This window comes from Manihot esculenta, chromosome 6 (assembly GCF_001659605.2).
Source record: "Manihot esculenta cultivar AM560-2 chromosome 6, M.esculenta_v8, whole genome shotgun sequence".
In the NCBI taxonomy this organism is placed as follows: domain Eukaryota; kingdom Viridiplantae; phylum Streptophyta; class Magnoliopsida; order Malpighiales; family Euphorbiaceae; genus Manihot; species Manihot esculenta.
The window spans coordinates 26,636,574-26,654,724 of NC_035166.2; the positions used below are offsets into that span (position 1 = coordinate 26,636,574).

Below are 18,151 nucleotides of genomic sequence, written 5' to 3' on the forward strand. Positions count from 1 at the left end.
TTTGGGGCCTAATATATTCATCCCCGGTGAGTATCTATTGTGGGCTAACCATCCCAACTTTAGGCCTGTGCTGAACTGCAAGAAATGCCGATAGTAAATGTACTGGCAAAACGTACAAGTTCAGAGTCGCAGCCTGCAGGAGGAAATGCCAAATTGCCAATGCCGTTGAATGATAATAGGCCATGAATTTTTTGTTTTTTCCTTTTTTCTTTTTTCTTTTTTCTTTTTTCTTTTTTCTTTTTTCTTTTTTCTTTTTTCTTTTTCTTTTGCAAAGTGAAATTTGGATAATGGAGAAAGTGGAACAGTATCAGACCTGATTACAGCAGAGAATTAAGCCCCACTATTTCCTAGAACCCAAAAAATTACAATGCGTAAATTAGCCTCTAGAATCAAAAAAGAAATTAAGCTGTCGACCTGGAAACAAAATCTCAACAAAACAAAGAGGCACGCGCTTCTACCGCCACCCAACTATTTTCGCCAACCTCACTATTGGAAGACATCAAAGCCTAAGGGTTGAGCATGGTGGAGCTCCATAAACAAATGCCGAGGCTGAGAGACTAACTGAAACTTTGGGGATCGAGGCAAAATTTGCGGGTCAGCTGCCAAAACTTTGGTTGGCTTATAGACTCCATGGATACGTCCATCGAAAAGCAATAGAGCTACCTCTTGGTGAAAAAACCGAAGGCAATCTCCATAGCAACGATCAGAAAGAGCAGGTCAAGACATGTACTCTCTCTCGATGATAGACACTCACAAATTAAGGAAGTCTTCTCCAAGCATTTCTACATATAAATTTTAAGACCTACAAACTAGAAAACGACATAAAAGAAAGAGCAAACAAAAACACAAACAGATCATCTCATAACAATCCTCACTGATTATGAGCATAGATCAATAAAAACAAAGGTCGAAAAACTTATTTACGCTCGATATTATAATAAAAATTTATTGTATTTAATAATAAATTAAAACAATAAAAAATTATTCACAATAAAACATTATATCTTTCATAAATTAAAGATCAATAAATTATTGATATTATAATAAAAATTTATTGTATTTAATAATTAAAAAATTATTGTATTTTTTATTTTAATAATAAATATAATATTAAAAATATATTTATAAAAATTAAATAATAATCCTATAAAAAGATGTTTAGATAATAAAAATAAATCACTGTAATATATATATATATATATATATATATATATATATATATATATATATATATATATATATATAAAAGTCTATAATAAAATATTATGTATTTTTTTACTATTTTATTATAGTATTAATTTATTGATTTGATAATTTTTTAAAATCATATTTAATATAATCTAATTAACAAATGTTATATATTTTTGTTTGTCTAATATGAATAATTATATAAATAAATATATATAAGTCCATAATAAAATATTATGTAAATTTGTTTTTCCTATTTCACTATAGTATTAGTTTATTGATTTGATAATTTTTTAAAATCATATTTAATATAATCTAATTAATATATATTTTTATTTCTCTTATATGAATAATTATATAAAATAAATATATAATCGATTAAAATTATTATAAAAAATATTAATTGTAATAAAGTGTAAAATAATTAAAGAATTAATAATATAAAATTTTATTAAATTAAAATTTTATTCATTTTAAATAATTTATAAAAAAAATAAATAGATATAAATAATTAAGGTATAATAAAAAATAAAATATATAATTTGTGTAATACATTTAGGCATTAAAAATTTTGAACAACCACATTATTAAATCTAAATTATTATAATTTATCATATTAAGTATTGTGATGATTTTAGTTTCTTTCCTTTCTTTATATAATTTTTATAGATTTTATTTTATATAAAATTCAGAACATAATTTTCTTGACACGATTCTATTTTTTTTTATTTTCAATTGGCTTATATTTTGAATTTTTTTTTATTTTATTTCTATCTATCAATCTCACCGTTTGACAGTCAACTAAAATAGATAGAAACTGAATGAGAAATATTCAAGTGTTGGATTCTTTAATTCAAGTGATTCTTTGATTCAAGTGATTCTTTAATTCAAGTGATTTTTCTCTCCACTACCACTACTATTATTATCACCACTATCTATCACTATTGCTTAATAAAAAAATAATTCTTGAAATAAAATCTATTATCGAATATTAATAATATATAATAGTAAATATTAAAATTTTTAATTTTTTAATATAATTAAATTTCTTGATGCATAATTTTATATTTGATTAAGATTTGAGATCTTTAAATCTTTTATTCTAAAATTAAAAATCATACATATTAGTTGGATTTATAATTTTTCATACTTATATTTTTATTTTATAGCAATAAATTATATATTTAATTAATAATTTTTTATATTATATTAAATTTTAAAAAATAAAATAAAATATTATAATTTATTCTCTATTAACCAATAATTTTAAATTTAAAATTTGAAAGAGAAAATATTAGGAGTAAATTCATAAAAATATATATATATATATATATTATTTTATAAAATAATTTTATATTATTCTATATAATAGTAGTTTTTGCGCGGATATACACCACTAGTAGGAACAAAAACCAAACACTCTTAACCCGCCAGTTCAACAGTTCCCACAGCAAAGTCCAACTCGCCACCGAACCTATAAAACGTCCATTCTCTGCTCTGTTCTGTTTTTCCCCTCCCTTTCAACCGTATTTGTATCCAACGTAATTATCGCTGCTCACTTCCACAAAAATCGTTTCTCCGCCTAGAAATTAGGGTGTTTCGGTCCTTCTCCATATCCTTCTCTCATTTTCCTGGAAAGTTTTGGGAGGGAGAGAGGGTTAGTGGACTTGCGAGCCGCATCATTACAACTTTCCCTCACGCTTTCCCGAGAAAGTTAGGGAGGGAAGAAGGAAGAGAGAAGAGGGGAAGAAATTGAGAATAAAAAAAATGATGAATCCATAAACGATACCTTACATTTTCTGTAAGCTCAACGGAGACAATAAGGAAAGTGAAGGAATCAACTCATGTTCATAATACTTTTCCCTGGTTTTATCCTCTGAAGCCAAAAACGTAATATTCATTTTCGAGAAAGAAACAGGTGCATAGGAATCGAATATACATTAGCTTCATCAGATGAAGGAATTCGGCAAATTCTGACGCTTGGTTGTGTGAAATGCAGTTTTAAGGACCTTATAATTTCTTCAGAGAAGGAGCAACAAGTTATGGATTTCGACATGGATGCATTATTTATTGAGTCGTTTTTCTCTGAGGTTGTCGATATTGATTACGAGTTTGATGCAGCTAAGTACTACGATTTCACGCGGCCTGAAACCGTTTTCGAGGCTCAAGAAGCTGAGCGCTGGTTTGAAATCACAGGATATTATCCTCCCTCACGTAAGATTCTGTCATTGATATTAGCTGTGTCCGATCAAAGCTCTTTTCTTAAAATACTTTGGATTTGCTTGCTTCTGAATCTGGTTTCTTAGGCAATGAAATGGAAGATTACGAGTGCCGTTTTTAAAGAATAAAAGTACTTGTGAGAAGTGAAAAATAGTTGAAAATTGCTTCTTTTGCGCACTTTCTCTTGCTTTCGTGTGTTGCTGGTGAAATAAATTATGAAACTCGTGATAATTGACTGCTTTCCAAATGCCAACTAATTGTATTTCGGCATATAATTTCAGCTCTAAAGGTAAAGCCGAGTTGGGAACTAAGCATTCCAGTACAAAGCGGAAATTCCTCTTCTATTTGCAAAGCTACTGAGAACACCAATCCCACCAGCGGAGACTTGTCTACTAGTATGGACTTTGAGACAACTTCAGCGGATAATAAATCAAGTACACATTTAGCTTTATAGATTTTTTTTTTCTTTTTTTAGCCATTTTAATTAATGATGAGAACATGTTTGCGTCTTCTGTCACCCACCCTCTAAAAAATGATATAGATTGAATTTTGGCAGAGTAAGCATATGGGCCCTTAGGTTTTCCAACTGTACGACATGACAGTTGGAATTTTTCAGTCTGATCTTTTTGGTTTTCATAGACGGTCATAACCCCCCATGTTATGCATTTTCTTGATCTGTTTAGCATCAGGTGATGCGTACACACTGAGATCAAATGATTATCATTGAATTTATTTTATGAATGATGCGTAATTATGTTACCATTTTATTCTTTAATTCATCCATTAATCTTCATCTAGTTCATGACCATCAATTACTGCAGGACCAGAATCATATAATGAAGCCACATCCTCAACTAAGTCACCTGCATTAAAAAATTCAAATTTCATGAATCCTACGACAAGTCAGTTGGCCAAGCAAAATCGCCCTCCACAGATTCACTGTGACCGATTACTTAGACAGTATTTATTATTTCCTTGAGTATCAATGTGATTAGTGATAGTCAGTATTTAACTATTTATCTTCAAGTTAGTAACTTCTTTTGCTTTTCTTAATCAAATTTATAGGTCTCAGAAGTCAGTAAAATTTGAAGAGTGTTCACAGAGTTCGTCTATGACTGGAACCCAAGCAACCAAAAAGCAAAAGCTCGATGCTAGTTATTCATGGAAGGTGCATTAAAATTTTTTCCTTCAGTATTATGGCGGCTTTGATTTATTAATGCTTTCTGTAGTAATCATGAATCGTGTCTCTTCATACATATGTTGTATCTTTGAAATTGATACTGATCAGTACTTGTTTTATTTTATTTTTTTGTTTTATTTTTGCTTTTGCAAATCAACATTTTAGTGGTAAAACATGTAGAGTTTCTGGGCACTCTCTCCTGAGCTCCCCATTTCTGTATTTTATAACGCAGTAGCTATAATCATTAACCAATTGCAATAATCAAAGCCTCAGTAATACTGATTGATTTTGCTATGCAGCTTGCTCTTTTGAAGCATCGAGAACTTCTTTTACAAAAGGCACGACCTAAAAAGGTCAGATATATGCCCTGAGAAGTACTCACTTGTGGCTAGATTCAAACTTTAATTTGAAGACATAGTATTGATTTTCCATGAGAAGTATTCAACAATTTCCCAAGTGCAGAGTTCTGCTTGCTGAATCATCGGCTAAACTTTTATTATCCTTGTTTTCTGCAAATTTCGTGCCGACTTTGATTGATGTTGCAGGTTGGACAAATTGACTTTCATACTACATTTGCGAAACCAAAGGCGACAATTGCCAGAGAACCTAATTTGGAAACAGCTTGTAGAGCAGAAAGTCGCAGGTAGCGTTCATTTCTTCAATTCTCATGTTATCTACCTTTTGTTTTAGTCATACTTTACATAGGAGTCTTGAAGCCTTGAACCCTGCAATATGTCTAATTTGCTCTTGGTTTATTACATGGCTCAATTTTCAGGTCCAAGACTAATTTGGAGTCGATTCAAACTGCAAAATCTACTTGTAACTTCAGAGCAAGACCCTTGAATAGAAAAGTTTGTACTTTCAGTTAGAATTGAGTTTTCTTCCTTCTTTCTTTCTCTAAATTCTGTGGAAATTCAAGTTTCAAAAAGAACTGTGTGTACGTAGAAGGTGTGATTTTGGATCTGTTCTAAATGTCTTTGGGCTTGACAGATTCTTGAGGCTCCTTTATTTCCCCTCCCAAAAAAGAGCAATAAACAGCTGCCAGAATTTCAAGTAATTAGTAAAGATGCATCATGTGCTTTTTAGGTGTTATTTTTCTGTAAGTGTCTCGGGTCATTGAAGTAAGTATACCACGCTTGTTTTTTCATGGTCCACGCTTCCTTTTTCATGGCTTTTTTAGGTGTTTCATTTGAGGACATCAGAGAGGGCTGTGCAACATGCATCTGCCATTGTAAGTGAAGAAGCAAATGTCAACATCCAACATTTGACAGTTTTGAGCTAAATTGGTATTGAGATGTTTTACATCGTTCAAAGCTAATCATTTTCCTTTTTACAGGCTGCAAATGCACCAAACTCTGGCCCTATTCCACAGAATGAAACCAGAAGCTCTACAAGGTAACAGTTCTTGGATTGATTGCCTACGCTAATGTTAAAGTTCTTGTCAATATCCTTTCTAGTATTACTTTCAGTAAGTTGTTTGGTACCTCTTTACCCAGTAAAACAATCAAAGGATAGAAAGAACTCAAACATCAAATTACACCATCCCCACCCACCCACCGGGAAAAAAGAGGTCCTATACCTGTGTAAAATTAATCGTAATTCATTTGGTGGTACCCATTTTTTTTTATATTAATTATGTATGATAAGGTTGTACAAGATTTTGTTACTTAAAAACAGGTCACATTGCTTTTGAACAGATTAACCCCTGTTGCAGCATTGAAGGAGAAATTGGAAACATTTGATAAATTTAAAGATTGCTGTCTTAAGAAAAAGGTGATATGAAAGTCATGTTTGGCCTATTATAGTTTACCGTGTTAGTGATTATTAAGTACTGGAACTATATTTGAACTCTACAGATAATCTCAAAACGGTATTTGTGTCATCCATCCTATGCTCCCTCATTATTTGATTATTTGGATTGCTTTGTTACCATGCTTTTTATTCTTCCTAGGAATGTAATTTCCCAAATGATAGAAGGTTCCCAAATGAGCCACCAGTAGAAGCATTTAGTAAGGTTTGACTGATGATCTTTTGATGAATTTTTCAAGCAACAAATTTCAGAACAGATTAACACTCTCCCCTTCCTTACTTTGTTATGCTTTTCTTTGAAATGCTATCCAGCTCTCCCTAACATCTAAAGTCGACTCTAATGTGAACTCTCGGTCAAAATCCCACTGGATGCTAAGGTTAGTTCCTTGAAACTTCTGCTTTGTAGTGCTCCAAAATTTTCAATAGCTATACTTTACATTATTATTAATATGCAAACACTTCAATTAACTGAATTGAGGGCTCAAAGGAGAATGCACCAGGTTCTCTTCATCCAGGACATGAGGTAAGATGGTTTGTCCCCATTTATGTTTAATGCATGGTTATTTCATTCACATGGTTTTTAAACTCTTGGCAGTAGCGAATAATAGTCCAATGACATCCTTATAATAGATGAAGAATGTTGCCAAATTACAAAGGCTTAGTGGTAATCATTTTCAATGTGGAAGCGACAGGACGTTACCTTCAATGTTTCCACAAATCAACAGGTAGCATTACATCCCAATTATTTTTGTTCTTACTTCTCACAAAACAACAGGCAGCATTAGATCCCAATTATCTTGGCCTTCAAGCACCTCATATACTAGGCCGTACTTAACTAATTGAAAGGCTGTCCCTTTTATACCTCTGCTAATCTGATTTACAGTTGCAAAGAAGTTTCAACATGAAGAAAATTAGGTGGAAAAAAGGTTCAGCTAAAATATTGACCACGGTTCATATAAGTCAATTTGCATTTTTTGTGCAAAATAACCCTCCACATTTAGGCTTGCACAAACCTATTTTCTGGCTGAAATAAGGATATTTTTAAAAAAAAATCATTCAATATTAGTTTTATAATGTTAACTATTAAATACTATTTATTATTTGAAAAAAAAAAAAGAGAAAAACTACATCTAATAATCAACCTATTGAACCTTTTATTCTTCTTCAAACCATAACCCAAGATCCTAGTTCCGTATTCAACCACTTCCGCTGCTATTTCTTTGTCTTATTTGTAAATTCTTTACCACCATTAATTCAGATCCCGGATCTAACTCCCTTTACGCGTTGCTTCTCCCTTTCAAATCGATGGTGTAGCTGGATGAAACCGAAGCACTTTGCATGGCGAGAAATCTTCTTCTTTGCTTGATCAAAATGAGACGCAATTGCCAGGAAGAAACCCCTTGGCAATTATTTACTGAAATATGCCCTGTTAACTATAAGCTATTATGATTGCGTTCGCAGTGTCGAGAATCAAGTTTTGCAGTCAATAGCTGTCCGTCGTGGGAAAATTTTCCATTTCTTCAGTTTATATGATTCCTTGCTAATTGCCATTTTGAGAAATGTCACAGTTACCTTTTTACAAAGCAAATACAGCAAAGTTCAATATCGTTTTCTCGGATTTCTATTCTTCGATTTGAAATTTTTCTCTTCCTTTGTTTTTGTTTTAAGAGCAAATCATTATCATTCCCTGAAGTTTAATAAAATTAATTAAAATATTCCTTCATTTTTATAATTTCATCAAAAAATTCTTACAAAGCAATTCCACCGTTAATCATTTAAATATAATTTAGTCAAACATTTAAATTACCCTTAATACCCTCAAAAGGTACAAATAAAAAAGGAAAAAACTCTAGTATTCTTCTATGATATCAATGACGCTCTCTCTCAAATATCATACAAGCTTTATCTCTCTGTATGTCTAACTTGAAGTGGGAGTGAGCAACTACTACTTCTACATGATTTAACACATATAAAAAAACTCCATAAAGGACCCCCAAAACATCGTCTTCAGTGTTTGTTGGAAGATCTGCCTATGATAAAATACAAGAATGAGATTCATCTCTCCTGAGGAACCAGTAAATCCATCTGCCAATCTTCCATAATTTCATACGCAAGGCTATGAAATTTTGTAGCATAGAAGCACATCCCTGTCATGCTTAACTTGTTGATCATTACATTCAAATATCACATAAACAACATATAATAGAAAAAAAAATTCTAGATCATTAAAAAATTATTAAAAAATACTTATTTTTACAGTCAAACTACAAGAAATAAATAAGGTATGCAATACAATAAAATATGAGTGCTTATTATCTAACAATGACTATAGATATGCATTAAATTCATGGAATGAAATATATAATTTTCGGTAAAAATCGACTAGTATAAAAATAAGAGGGCTCTGACGTTAATAGATATTTACAGAATTTTGGTGATCTATGCACCTATTTTTTGAAAATGTCTCTTTGTTGTTTTTAACTTAAACAAGGAGAATAATCTATAGTATTTTATTTTAGATTCAACAAATACTTTTTAAATGAGCATGTCATCAAGTAGGATTGTGCCTAAGAGTAACTTCATAATTCTAAAATCACTAGGAACATGAAAATGTAGGGCAAAGCCCACTAAAAGGAAAATATCAAAATTATTTTATCTATAAAAGGATAGCAAAAGCCAACATTTGACCAACCTAACTAGAAGTGGAGCCTAATAATAGCACTGTTAAAATGAAAAAAAAATAATAAAATAAAAAATAGCAAACACTAGATGAAGTTGCACATAAGAAATATCAACTTGATAATAATTCTAGGCTCACCACAACAACACAATGGAATTTTACAGTAGAGCCTATTGCTTTTTTACGGGCTGCATCCTTTTAAACAAAATGAATGATTAATTCATGAAAAGGAAGTTTAAATTCATTATTGTTCATTTTAAACATATTTTTCTGTGATTATTTTATGTTCCATCTTAATTATGCCGAACTATATTATTTATGAAATTAAATGAATTTCAAGGAAGCTAATCACATTTAGAAAATAAATATAACAATATTTAAGATAATACTAATTTTTCCTCATAAGATTTGCATGTGGAACACATCAGAATCCAGAGCTAATGATTTTGAATAAATTAAATATAAATGGGTGAGTGCATAAAAATTAAGTTTTGAGATCAAGTATGATGTGAAAAAGCTATTCACGTGTATTAGTTGGGTATTGAAAATTTTCAGATTAGAGCTACTACGAGTGAGAAATACACTGACATGTCCTAAACAGACATCTAGTAGCCATGGAGTGTGTAAGAGTATCATTGAGATCAATAGAACCAGAGATTTTTGGATAAAAAACCAAGAGATGTATAAGATTAGATTTGCATTATAATAGACCTCATAATTGTTAGGACCCTTCTCATTGTAAAGAGAAATATATAATAGAGACAAAAGTTGATGCAAATACAATCAAATAATTATAATGATCTAATTGTTATTGAGGATTAGTATTGCATCATCCCCTAACTCTTTTAGAGAGCAGGAGAAGAGGAGTACTTAAAAGGGACTTTTTTTTTCTTTTTTTTTTTTTCTTCCCTAATTTGATTTGGATTTTTATTTTAATCGAGGGTATTTAAGTATTTTCATCACCAACAGTAAAATTATTACTAAATGAATGGATGATCTTACTTATTAAATTTTAATGTAATTTTAAAAATGAAAGGATATTTTAGTTAATAAGATTGTACTTCAAGGACACAGTAGTAATTTACCCTTTAATTAAAAACAATTAATAACTTTTAATAACTAAAATAAAAATAGATATTATTATTATTAAAATAAAATATTTTAGCAAGTCTTGATTGGTTGAGTTTGCTTACATCATAGCATACTTGAGAAAACTTAAATTGCACTTTTTGACGTACATTTAACATCTTATTTTAATGGCATATCGTTGATGGTTAATTGTCACAGAAGCCTGGAAATACGCCTGTGGCGACGCAGAACAAGTCCTGGCCATCCTCCGCATTGTTGATTTTTCCGTAATTTTGTACGAGTTCTATAGAAATAAAGATGCCCATCCAAAACTTATTTGGCTCTAAGTAAAATGTCGCAATTGATCGACAGAGTTTTGGAGATTTAGTGTTCTGTAAATATCATGTACTTAAAAACTTTTCATGGACTTTTAGGTCTTTCCTGGTTCCTACATTTATATTCCGTTTTCTCGAGGTCCATCCAGCCGTTAAGATGCGCACATTGACCAAACGCAGTGTTGAAGTTGAGTCGCATGCACATAGGCTTGTGTGTGAATTGAATAGTTATATTCGTATGAAAGTGTTATTAAAAAAAATTAAATCAATAAATAAATTATTTATATTTAATGTTTAACTAACAATTTTATTTCGATGAAAAAAGTTCCACCAAAATTTCGTCCTTCAAACTCGGCAATTTGTATACGGCAGCTTTAAACAAAAAGGTTATATTACCCTTGCGAGGAAGTACTATAATTTGCATAGAAGGGCTAGGGTTGTACACCACAAATAATAAAAGTCCATTTGAAGGTTTTCAAAACAACAAACCCACATTGTACCCAAGCGCTTCTAATTTCAAAAATTAGTCAATCGTCCCAGAGCAAGTCAAAAAGCAAAACCCCCACGCATCCGTTAAATCTTTGAGGTCATAGGCACCAAAAAAAAAATAATAATAAATCAGGGATTTTCGCCACCCTCATCTTAGACAAGTAAATTATAGCGTGTTCTTGGATATTACTTCACGGAAGCGAACAAACCATTGTGCATCAGAAGAGTTGTTTTCCTGTTGAGCTGGGAGATCAAGTTTTTGCTTCTGCTGTCCTTGGTCAATCAAAAACTTTGAATAGTCGATGCGCTTTGGTGGAGCTGGACAAGGTTTAGCAAGAGGCGCCGGAATAAAGGAATCCAAAACCCTCACGACTTCATGCATGGTTGGTCTTTCAGAAGGATACCGTTTTGTGCACAACAGAGCGAGCTGGAAAGTCTTCCTCACATGATTTAAATCCATGCATGTGACTGAAACTTCTTGATCAACAACCTCCATCACTGTATTATTGTCTGCTTTGGATAGTATCTGAAACAAAAACACAAAAAAAAAGAATGTAGTTATAGGTAACTTCAAAGGTAATAGTGCTTGTTGTTTGAATACCACCCTACGCTTGAGTTGCAAAACAAATACAACTCAACTACTCCTAACCTTTGTGTTACTCACCAGCTGATGCAAATTAGAATGATTATCCACAGCTTTCTTCCCAGTTAGAAGCTCCAAAAGAACAATGCCGAAGCTATAAACATCTGATTTTTCATTTAGCCGAGATGTGTGGGCATATTCTGGGTCAATGTAGCCGATTGTCCCTACAACATAGGTTGAGGCATGCGTTTTTGCTGTTGGAATGCTCTTTGCAATTCCAAAATCAGATAGATGAGCCTCAAAATTTTCATCCAGTAGGATATTTGAGGACTTGACGTCCCTGTGGACAATTCTTGGGTTACAATCATGGTGAAGATAGGCAAGTCCTTGTGCAACTCCAACAGCTATCTTCAGGCGTGTTTCCCAGTCCAACTTTACCTTTTTGGATGGCCCTGTTGAGAAAACACAGGTGCACAAATTTATGACATTGGCAAGAAAGCATAAAAACATTTAAGAAATTATAACTTGGTAGAGGTACATATTTTACACATAATAGACAACACTACAATAACTGGCCTCCAATAATTACGCAACAGTAAGCTTGGATGGGCTTTGACCAATAATTAGGGGTCGAATGCAGGGCACTTAAATTGCTTTTCCCATAATGCCTTGCATAGAAAGCATTATGAAAGATACCAATCAAATTGCACAAGTAATTTATATTTCCAAAAATAAAAAAGCAAAAACTAATGGAAGTTGAACTTGACTAACCATGAAGGAGATCCCATAAAGAACCATTTTCCATGTAGTCATAGAAAAGAAGGTTTCCATATGGAGAGAGGGCATAGCCATGCAAACTAACAATGTTTCTATGTCTTATGCTGCCAATGGTCTCAAGTTCAGTTTCAAATTCAAGCATGTTGTATGGGTACTGATTGTAGAGTCTCTTAATTGCAATTGATCTAGCATTTTTCAGCACACACTTGTACACTGTGCTTGATGCGCCATATCCAATGATGTACTTCTCACTTAAATTCTCAGTATTTCTCATTATGTCATCAAAGGTGTGAATAGCCATGTCCATGTGAAGAACAACAAGTTTGGGTGGACCTGGAAATTAAAGAAACTGACTGTCAGGATTAGGGAAAAGGAAGAATACAGTGAAAACAAATAGATGGGAGCATGCCTTGCATATTTTTTTGAGATCCCTTCATTAATTGCTTCTGCTGGTTAGATTTGTAGATTGCAACTGTGACCATGGACAGTAAAGTGATGAAGCCCAGCGTCAAGCAGATGACTGCAGCTCTGGAAAAAATTGCTGGACGCAAAAGATTTTGAAAAATTATTTTGCACCCTTGCCCAACAAAAAAAACTATCAAGGGAGAAAAAAGTTGGACTGTCAGATTACTGGTCAAGTTTTTACCTCTAGACTTGGGTTCGTATGGGCCACAAATAGATCCCAACCAGTTGCCACACAACAATGGATTTCCAATGAAGCTGGCAAAGCAAAACATTATAATTAAACCAGGAAATCCAGAAGAATAACTAATAAATTCTCAAATAAGAATAGGCATTACTCTCCTAGTACCTTAGTGGTGGAAACCGTGAAAAGTTTCTGATAGGAGGTACAACCCCTGATAAGTTGTTGTAGGAGAAATTCCTGACACACAAAAACTTGTTATTGGGGAATACACCACTCTTTGGGAGAGAACATGTAAAGGATGCAGCAAGGTAACTAGAGAAAGGCAACTATCACATACAGATTAACAAGACTGAAACAATTGGTGAGTTGATCAGGGATCTCTCCCTTTAAGTTGTTGTTGTTCAGGATCCTGCCACGCTCTTTTGTCAATGCAATGGTACTAAGCATTACAATAAATATAAAACGAAGGAGTCATGTACTTCAAACTTACAGAGAAAAAAGGTTTTGCAACTGACCCAACTCTGCAGGGATGCTACCAGTAACATTGTTGAATGACATATCACTGGAAGCACAAGCAAACATCATCAGGACTATAAAACAAAAATTCTTTTTAAAAGAGGGGAGTGGGTGGGGCATGGGACATGATTCATCCTGCCATATATTTTCAATAAAAAGCTTACATGATCTGTATACTTCTAAGATTCCCGAATTCAGCTGGCAATGACCCATCAAGGTGATTCCTGCTTAAGTTCCTGAGTGATTACACATCAGGTAAAAGTTAAATACCATCAAATACATTATAAAAAAAGGTGCAAGAATAATGAAATTGACTTACAAGGTAAGAAGGTGCTCCAGGTCGCCAACAGAAGCTGGAACTGGTCCAGAGAAGCTATTGCCAGATAGATCCCTAAGAAATATGATATGAGAAAATGTTATAAAAAAAATGCAACCTAGGACAATCTGTATCAACGAAAGAACTTACAATGTGTCAAGATTGATAATATGCCCGAGCTCCACCGGAATCCTTCCCTTAAAATTGTTTGATGAAAGATTTCTGTAGGTTTGAAAGATAGTAGGATTCATCTGACAAACTTTTTTAAAAAAAAAGAGAAAGGCACATGCAATTGATAACAAAAAAAAAATTTGGCCATATGAACTTACAGGTAAGTCAAACTCTCGAGATTCCTGAAGCCCAAAGGTATAGTCCCATTTAAGCGATTACCATGAACATTGCTAAAGAGGAAATGCAACAAGAATAATTATATTTCAAGGCATAAACATACTGCATAACAACATGAAAACTATTTAAAACTGGAAATCCTACAATTGGTTCAAAGCAGTACAAAAACTGATGTTATGTGGGATGGGCCCTTCCAGGTCATTGTTAGCAAGATTCCTGCAACATAAAATAACCAATAAATATCATTTGAAGGCATAGTAAGCATGTAAATAAAGCTAAAAAACCTCACAATTCAAACAACTGCTTCAGCCTCCCAAGTTCAGGAGGAATGCTGCCAACAAAATGGTTGTCATTCAATTGCCTGAAAAGTGGTCAGAGATGAGGAAAATAACACTTGTGTGTTTAGATATACTAATAAATGTTATAAATAGTATCATACAGGTAGCTGAGTTTGGACATATTGCCAAGTTCGGGAGGGATTGGTCCAGTAAGCTTGTTTCCATACAGGTATCTAGATCACAAAACAATCAAATTATCCAACAATATAATATGCTGCAAGAAACATTTTTCCTGCACACAAAACTCACAGTTTTCCAGTATATGATAGATTGCCCAGTATTGGTGGGATTGGCCCAACTAGCTCATTTTCACTCAAGTCCCTGGGGAAAAAGGATAGCAGTAAAGGAACATTCTCTGACATCATAAAACAAAGCTTCCTAACGCTAACATTATAGAACAATGCACTTACAGAACAGCAAGGGCCTGCATTAAACCAATCACTTCAGGAATCTTCCCTGTTAGCATGTTTCCTTGAAGTGACCTAGAAAAAGAAGACAAACTGCTTATTTATCTTGCTAATATTTAGTCGCGAAAACATAAATTTCCATCATCAACAAAGATCCTTTCTAGCGTACAAAATTATTGAATGTTCGAATAATAGAAACACTCACAGAGTAGCTACTTGCAGAAAGCCTATATTATATGGTATCTCCCCAGTGATCTGATTGTACGACAAGTCCCTTTATTTATCCAATAAAAAATTATCATTAACAGCACTTGCACACTAATAATTGACCATTAATATTTCAAAGCTTCTAAATGGCACGGATCATACAATATTTCAAAGCTTGTACAGTTGCCAATGCTGTCAGGGATTGTGCCGGTGAGGTTATTGCCCCTCACATCGCTGGGAAAAAAAAAAAAAGAATACCAGGAATTTTAACCATTAACCGGCAATCAGGGAGCACAAAACGAAGGGAACACAAATTGAAAAAGCTTCTTTTCCTTATTTTCTGTGGAACAAGTCGAAAACAGTCAAGATACTTACAAATACCACAAACCAGTCAACTGACACATGTCCCATGACAATGTTCCCGTCAATGAATTCCCCCGAAGCCCACTGTAATATTTCACATCCGCATCAGTGTTAAACATTTTGTAAATAGATTAAACCAAAGAAATAACAGTAACAACTATGGCTAAGGCGTATTTAAACAAGCTGCCCATATACTTACAGGTACTGCAATACCTCATTCCAGTAGAGTAATCTCGGTATCTCACCAATAAGCAGGTTCCGAGCAAGGTCGCTGAAAGGATCAAATCAACAAGAAAAATGTAAGTGATGATCAATTCTTAGAATGGATAATTTTAGCAGAGAACTCACAGAGTTTTTAGGTTGGGTATCTGGGTCAAGGTAGCTGGAATAGGACCACTAAGCTTGTTGTTCTTCAAATTCCTGCATTAAACGACATTTATCTCCCCACGGTTAGTATTACAAAGGACCAAGTAGATTAATGCAACAAGGAAATATTAGGGAGGTATATACAAGCAATAATACTCACAAGAATTCAAGTTGCTTGAGCTTCGATATAGAAAAGGGTATATCTCCGCAGAGAAAATTGTCGGACAAATCCCTGCGTTTTCACATTGAAACACACCGGTGAACTTGATCAAATGATTTAAGAAAAGACACGCAAAACTCTACTGAACAAAGAATCTAAAAAGAATTGGGAAGATTAGTGATTACAGGTGGAAGAGAGAAGCACAGTTGCCAATCTCATCTGGGATTTGACCCGATAACTTGTTTCCCTGAAAGTCTCTGCCGTACATAAGGAACAACCATTAAACAGATCTCACATCATCTCTAGTGGCTGATACTGTAAATAGTGCAAAACTATATATATATATATACTATACAAAAATAGATATACAGAGAGAAAACATACATGGATTGCAACTTGCTCAAGTCTCCAATGGCAGGAGATATTTCCCCACCCAGGTTCAAATTTGACAAATTCCTTCACGACCAGCGCAAAAACGAGTTAATGGAAACCAAACTGTATGAAATGAGAGTGAGGAGAAAGATTTCAAAAAAGCTTACAAGGAAACCACGGAGTAGCTGCCATTGTCACAGAAAACACCACGCCAAGAACAGAAATCTGCGTTGTGCACATCGTCCCAGTCGAGAAGCAAGTTAACTACATTGCTAAATGATGCCTTTATCGACATCAAAGCCTTCCCTACATTCACAATTTGCCCCTCTTATATTTCCACTATCAGCTTACTCAAATTAAAGACTAGCACAGAAGGATATGAAACCCGCAAAATTGACAGTGGCATTAGACTGTAATTGGCGCAAGAAACAAATGCCACCGAAAGGAAAATGACCATGAAAAAAAAAATGCATGTGAAAACAAGCCACAAATAGCATTAGCATCTCATCCATGGGCTCTGAAAAAAGCTATTCTCGTCTTCGTTTTTTTTTTCTAGCATCCTCCACATGGCTCACTTTCAAAACGAAAACGATTTCTCCATTCCATGCAGAGCAAAAGAACAAATAAGCGAAATGTCATAGTGAAGCACCATTTTCAAGGCTTGTTTAAGGTTTTCAGGCAAGCAAAAATCAAAAGCTTAGTATCCAAATATGGAATGCCAAAGAAGACCCAGCCTAACACAAAGCCACGTCAAATAGAAAAAAAAAAAAAAAAAAAAAGGAGGGTGACTTGAAACCAAAGTGATAATGAAAAGAGATAGGAAACCTTCATCGTTGAGCGGTGAAGCTAGAGGGAAGAACAGCAAAAACACCACAGTTTTGAAACAGTTAAAAATCACTGGCATTTTTTTCTTCGCTCTCCTCCCTACTTCGTCCATTATCAGAAAATCCAGAACAAAACTACGCACTACAAGAAACAGAGACTGAGCTAGAGCAACGAAGCGAAAGCAAACAGAGAAGCTACGGTTGAGAAGCATAAGATGAGCTTGACTCTACTGCCATTCTCTAAGAGAGAGCACAGCCCAGGCGCTTGGCGTGAACTATAAGGAAGGAGTTAAAACGGAGGCTTTATGAAGAGAGAGAGAAGGACAGCGTTAAACGGCGGTGAGTAGACGTTAGTGGCTGACTGAGGAAATTTGATTTGACAATCAGAGAGAGAAAACGCGGCCGTCATTCGTACTACCGCTTCCCAAAGTGGTTACAATTTTCGACAGATATAATCTTCTGGGATCTCGCCCACGCTCTCGCCTAAGAGCGTGCCACCCTTCATTTTATATATTTATAATAATTTTATTCTAATAAATTGAGTGTGGACAAAAAATTTCCATGCGTGGTGCCTGGTTGAGCTTCTCACGATTCAGTTGAAGCTTCGTTTAGATAAAAATAAGGGGGTAAAAATATGGCTGAAAAATAAAATTGTTATTATTTTAATATTTGGATGTTAAAGAGATGACATTTTTATTCAAAAATATGAAATAATTTGGCTATAATTTTTTTTTTCATATATTACCAGTCTACTACGACTGTTGACTGGGTCGTCTCATGCATGCAATGCTAGAAAAAAGAAAGCTTTCCATTTGATTTGTATATTAATCCTTTAAATAGGCTTTGCCTTTTAAAAAAGCGAAACGACTTTAGGAAGATTGTGGTTGGAAAAAAAATAATTAAGAAAAGAAAATGACAGGAAATGCAGGAGGAGGCAGAGGGCGCAGAGGCAGCGTCTG

At 33.7% G+C, this 18,151-nt stretch overlaps 2 protein-coding genes across 3 annotated transcripts; one reads left to right on the forward strand and one right to left on the reverse strand.

Annotated features, from left to right (window-relative positions):
- The first annotated feature begins 3,242 nt into the window (after window positions 1-3,242).
- On the forward strand, window positions 3,243-5,628 carry LOC110618208. Its single transcript, XM_043957796.1, has 7 exons — window positions 3,243-3,402; window positions 3,690-3,842; window positions 4,230-4,368; window positions 4,474-4,576; window positions 4,888-4,941; window positions 5,134-5,231; window positions 5,364-5,628. The coding sequence occupies exons 1-7, from the start codon at window positions 3,243-3,245 to the stop codon at window positions 5,455-5,457; spliced, it is 801 nt and encodes a 266-aa protein (XP_043813731.1). The 3' UTR covers window positions 5,458-5,628.
- A 5,225-nt stretch (window positions 5,629-10,853) lies between these two features.
- LOC110616736 (LRR receptor-like serine/threonine-protein kinase ERL1) lies at window positions 10,854-17,610 on the reverse strand. Of its 2 annotated transcripts, none has more exons than XM_043957208.1 (27): window positions 17,194-17,610; window positions 16,536-16,674; window positions 16,381-16,452; window positions 16,182-16,253; window positions 15,997-16,068; window positions 15,819-15,890; window positions 15,670-15,741; window positions 15,483-15,554; window positions 15,270-15,341; window positions 15,106-15,174; window positions 14,904-14,975; window positions 14,743-14,814; window positions 14,595-14,666; window positions 14,445-14,516; window positions 14,300-14,371; window positions 14,137-14,208; window positions 13,958-14,029; window positions 13,811-13,882; window positions 13,656-13,727; window positions 13,466-13,537; window positions 13,313-13,384; window positions 13,141-13,212; window positions 12,976-13,049; window positions 12,739-12,870; window positions 12,324-12,662; window positions 11,619-12,004; window positions 10,854-11,495 (listed from the first exon to the last, which is right to left on the reverse strand). In XM_043957208.1, exons 1-27 carry the CDS (start codon window positions 17,402-17,404, stop codon window positions 11,136-11,138), a joined length of 3,078 nt encoding a protein of 1,025 aa, XP_043813143.1. In that variant the 5' UTR covers window positions 17,405-17,610; the 3' UTR covers window positions 10,854-11,135. The 2 variants fall into 2 exon arrangements, with proteins under 2 accessions (XP_043813143.1, XP_021614905.1); XM_021759213.2 differs by having other exon boundaries at window positions 11,634-12,004; window positions 17,194-17,604.
- Window positions 17,611-18,151: the final 541 nt, after the last annotated feature.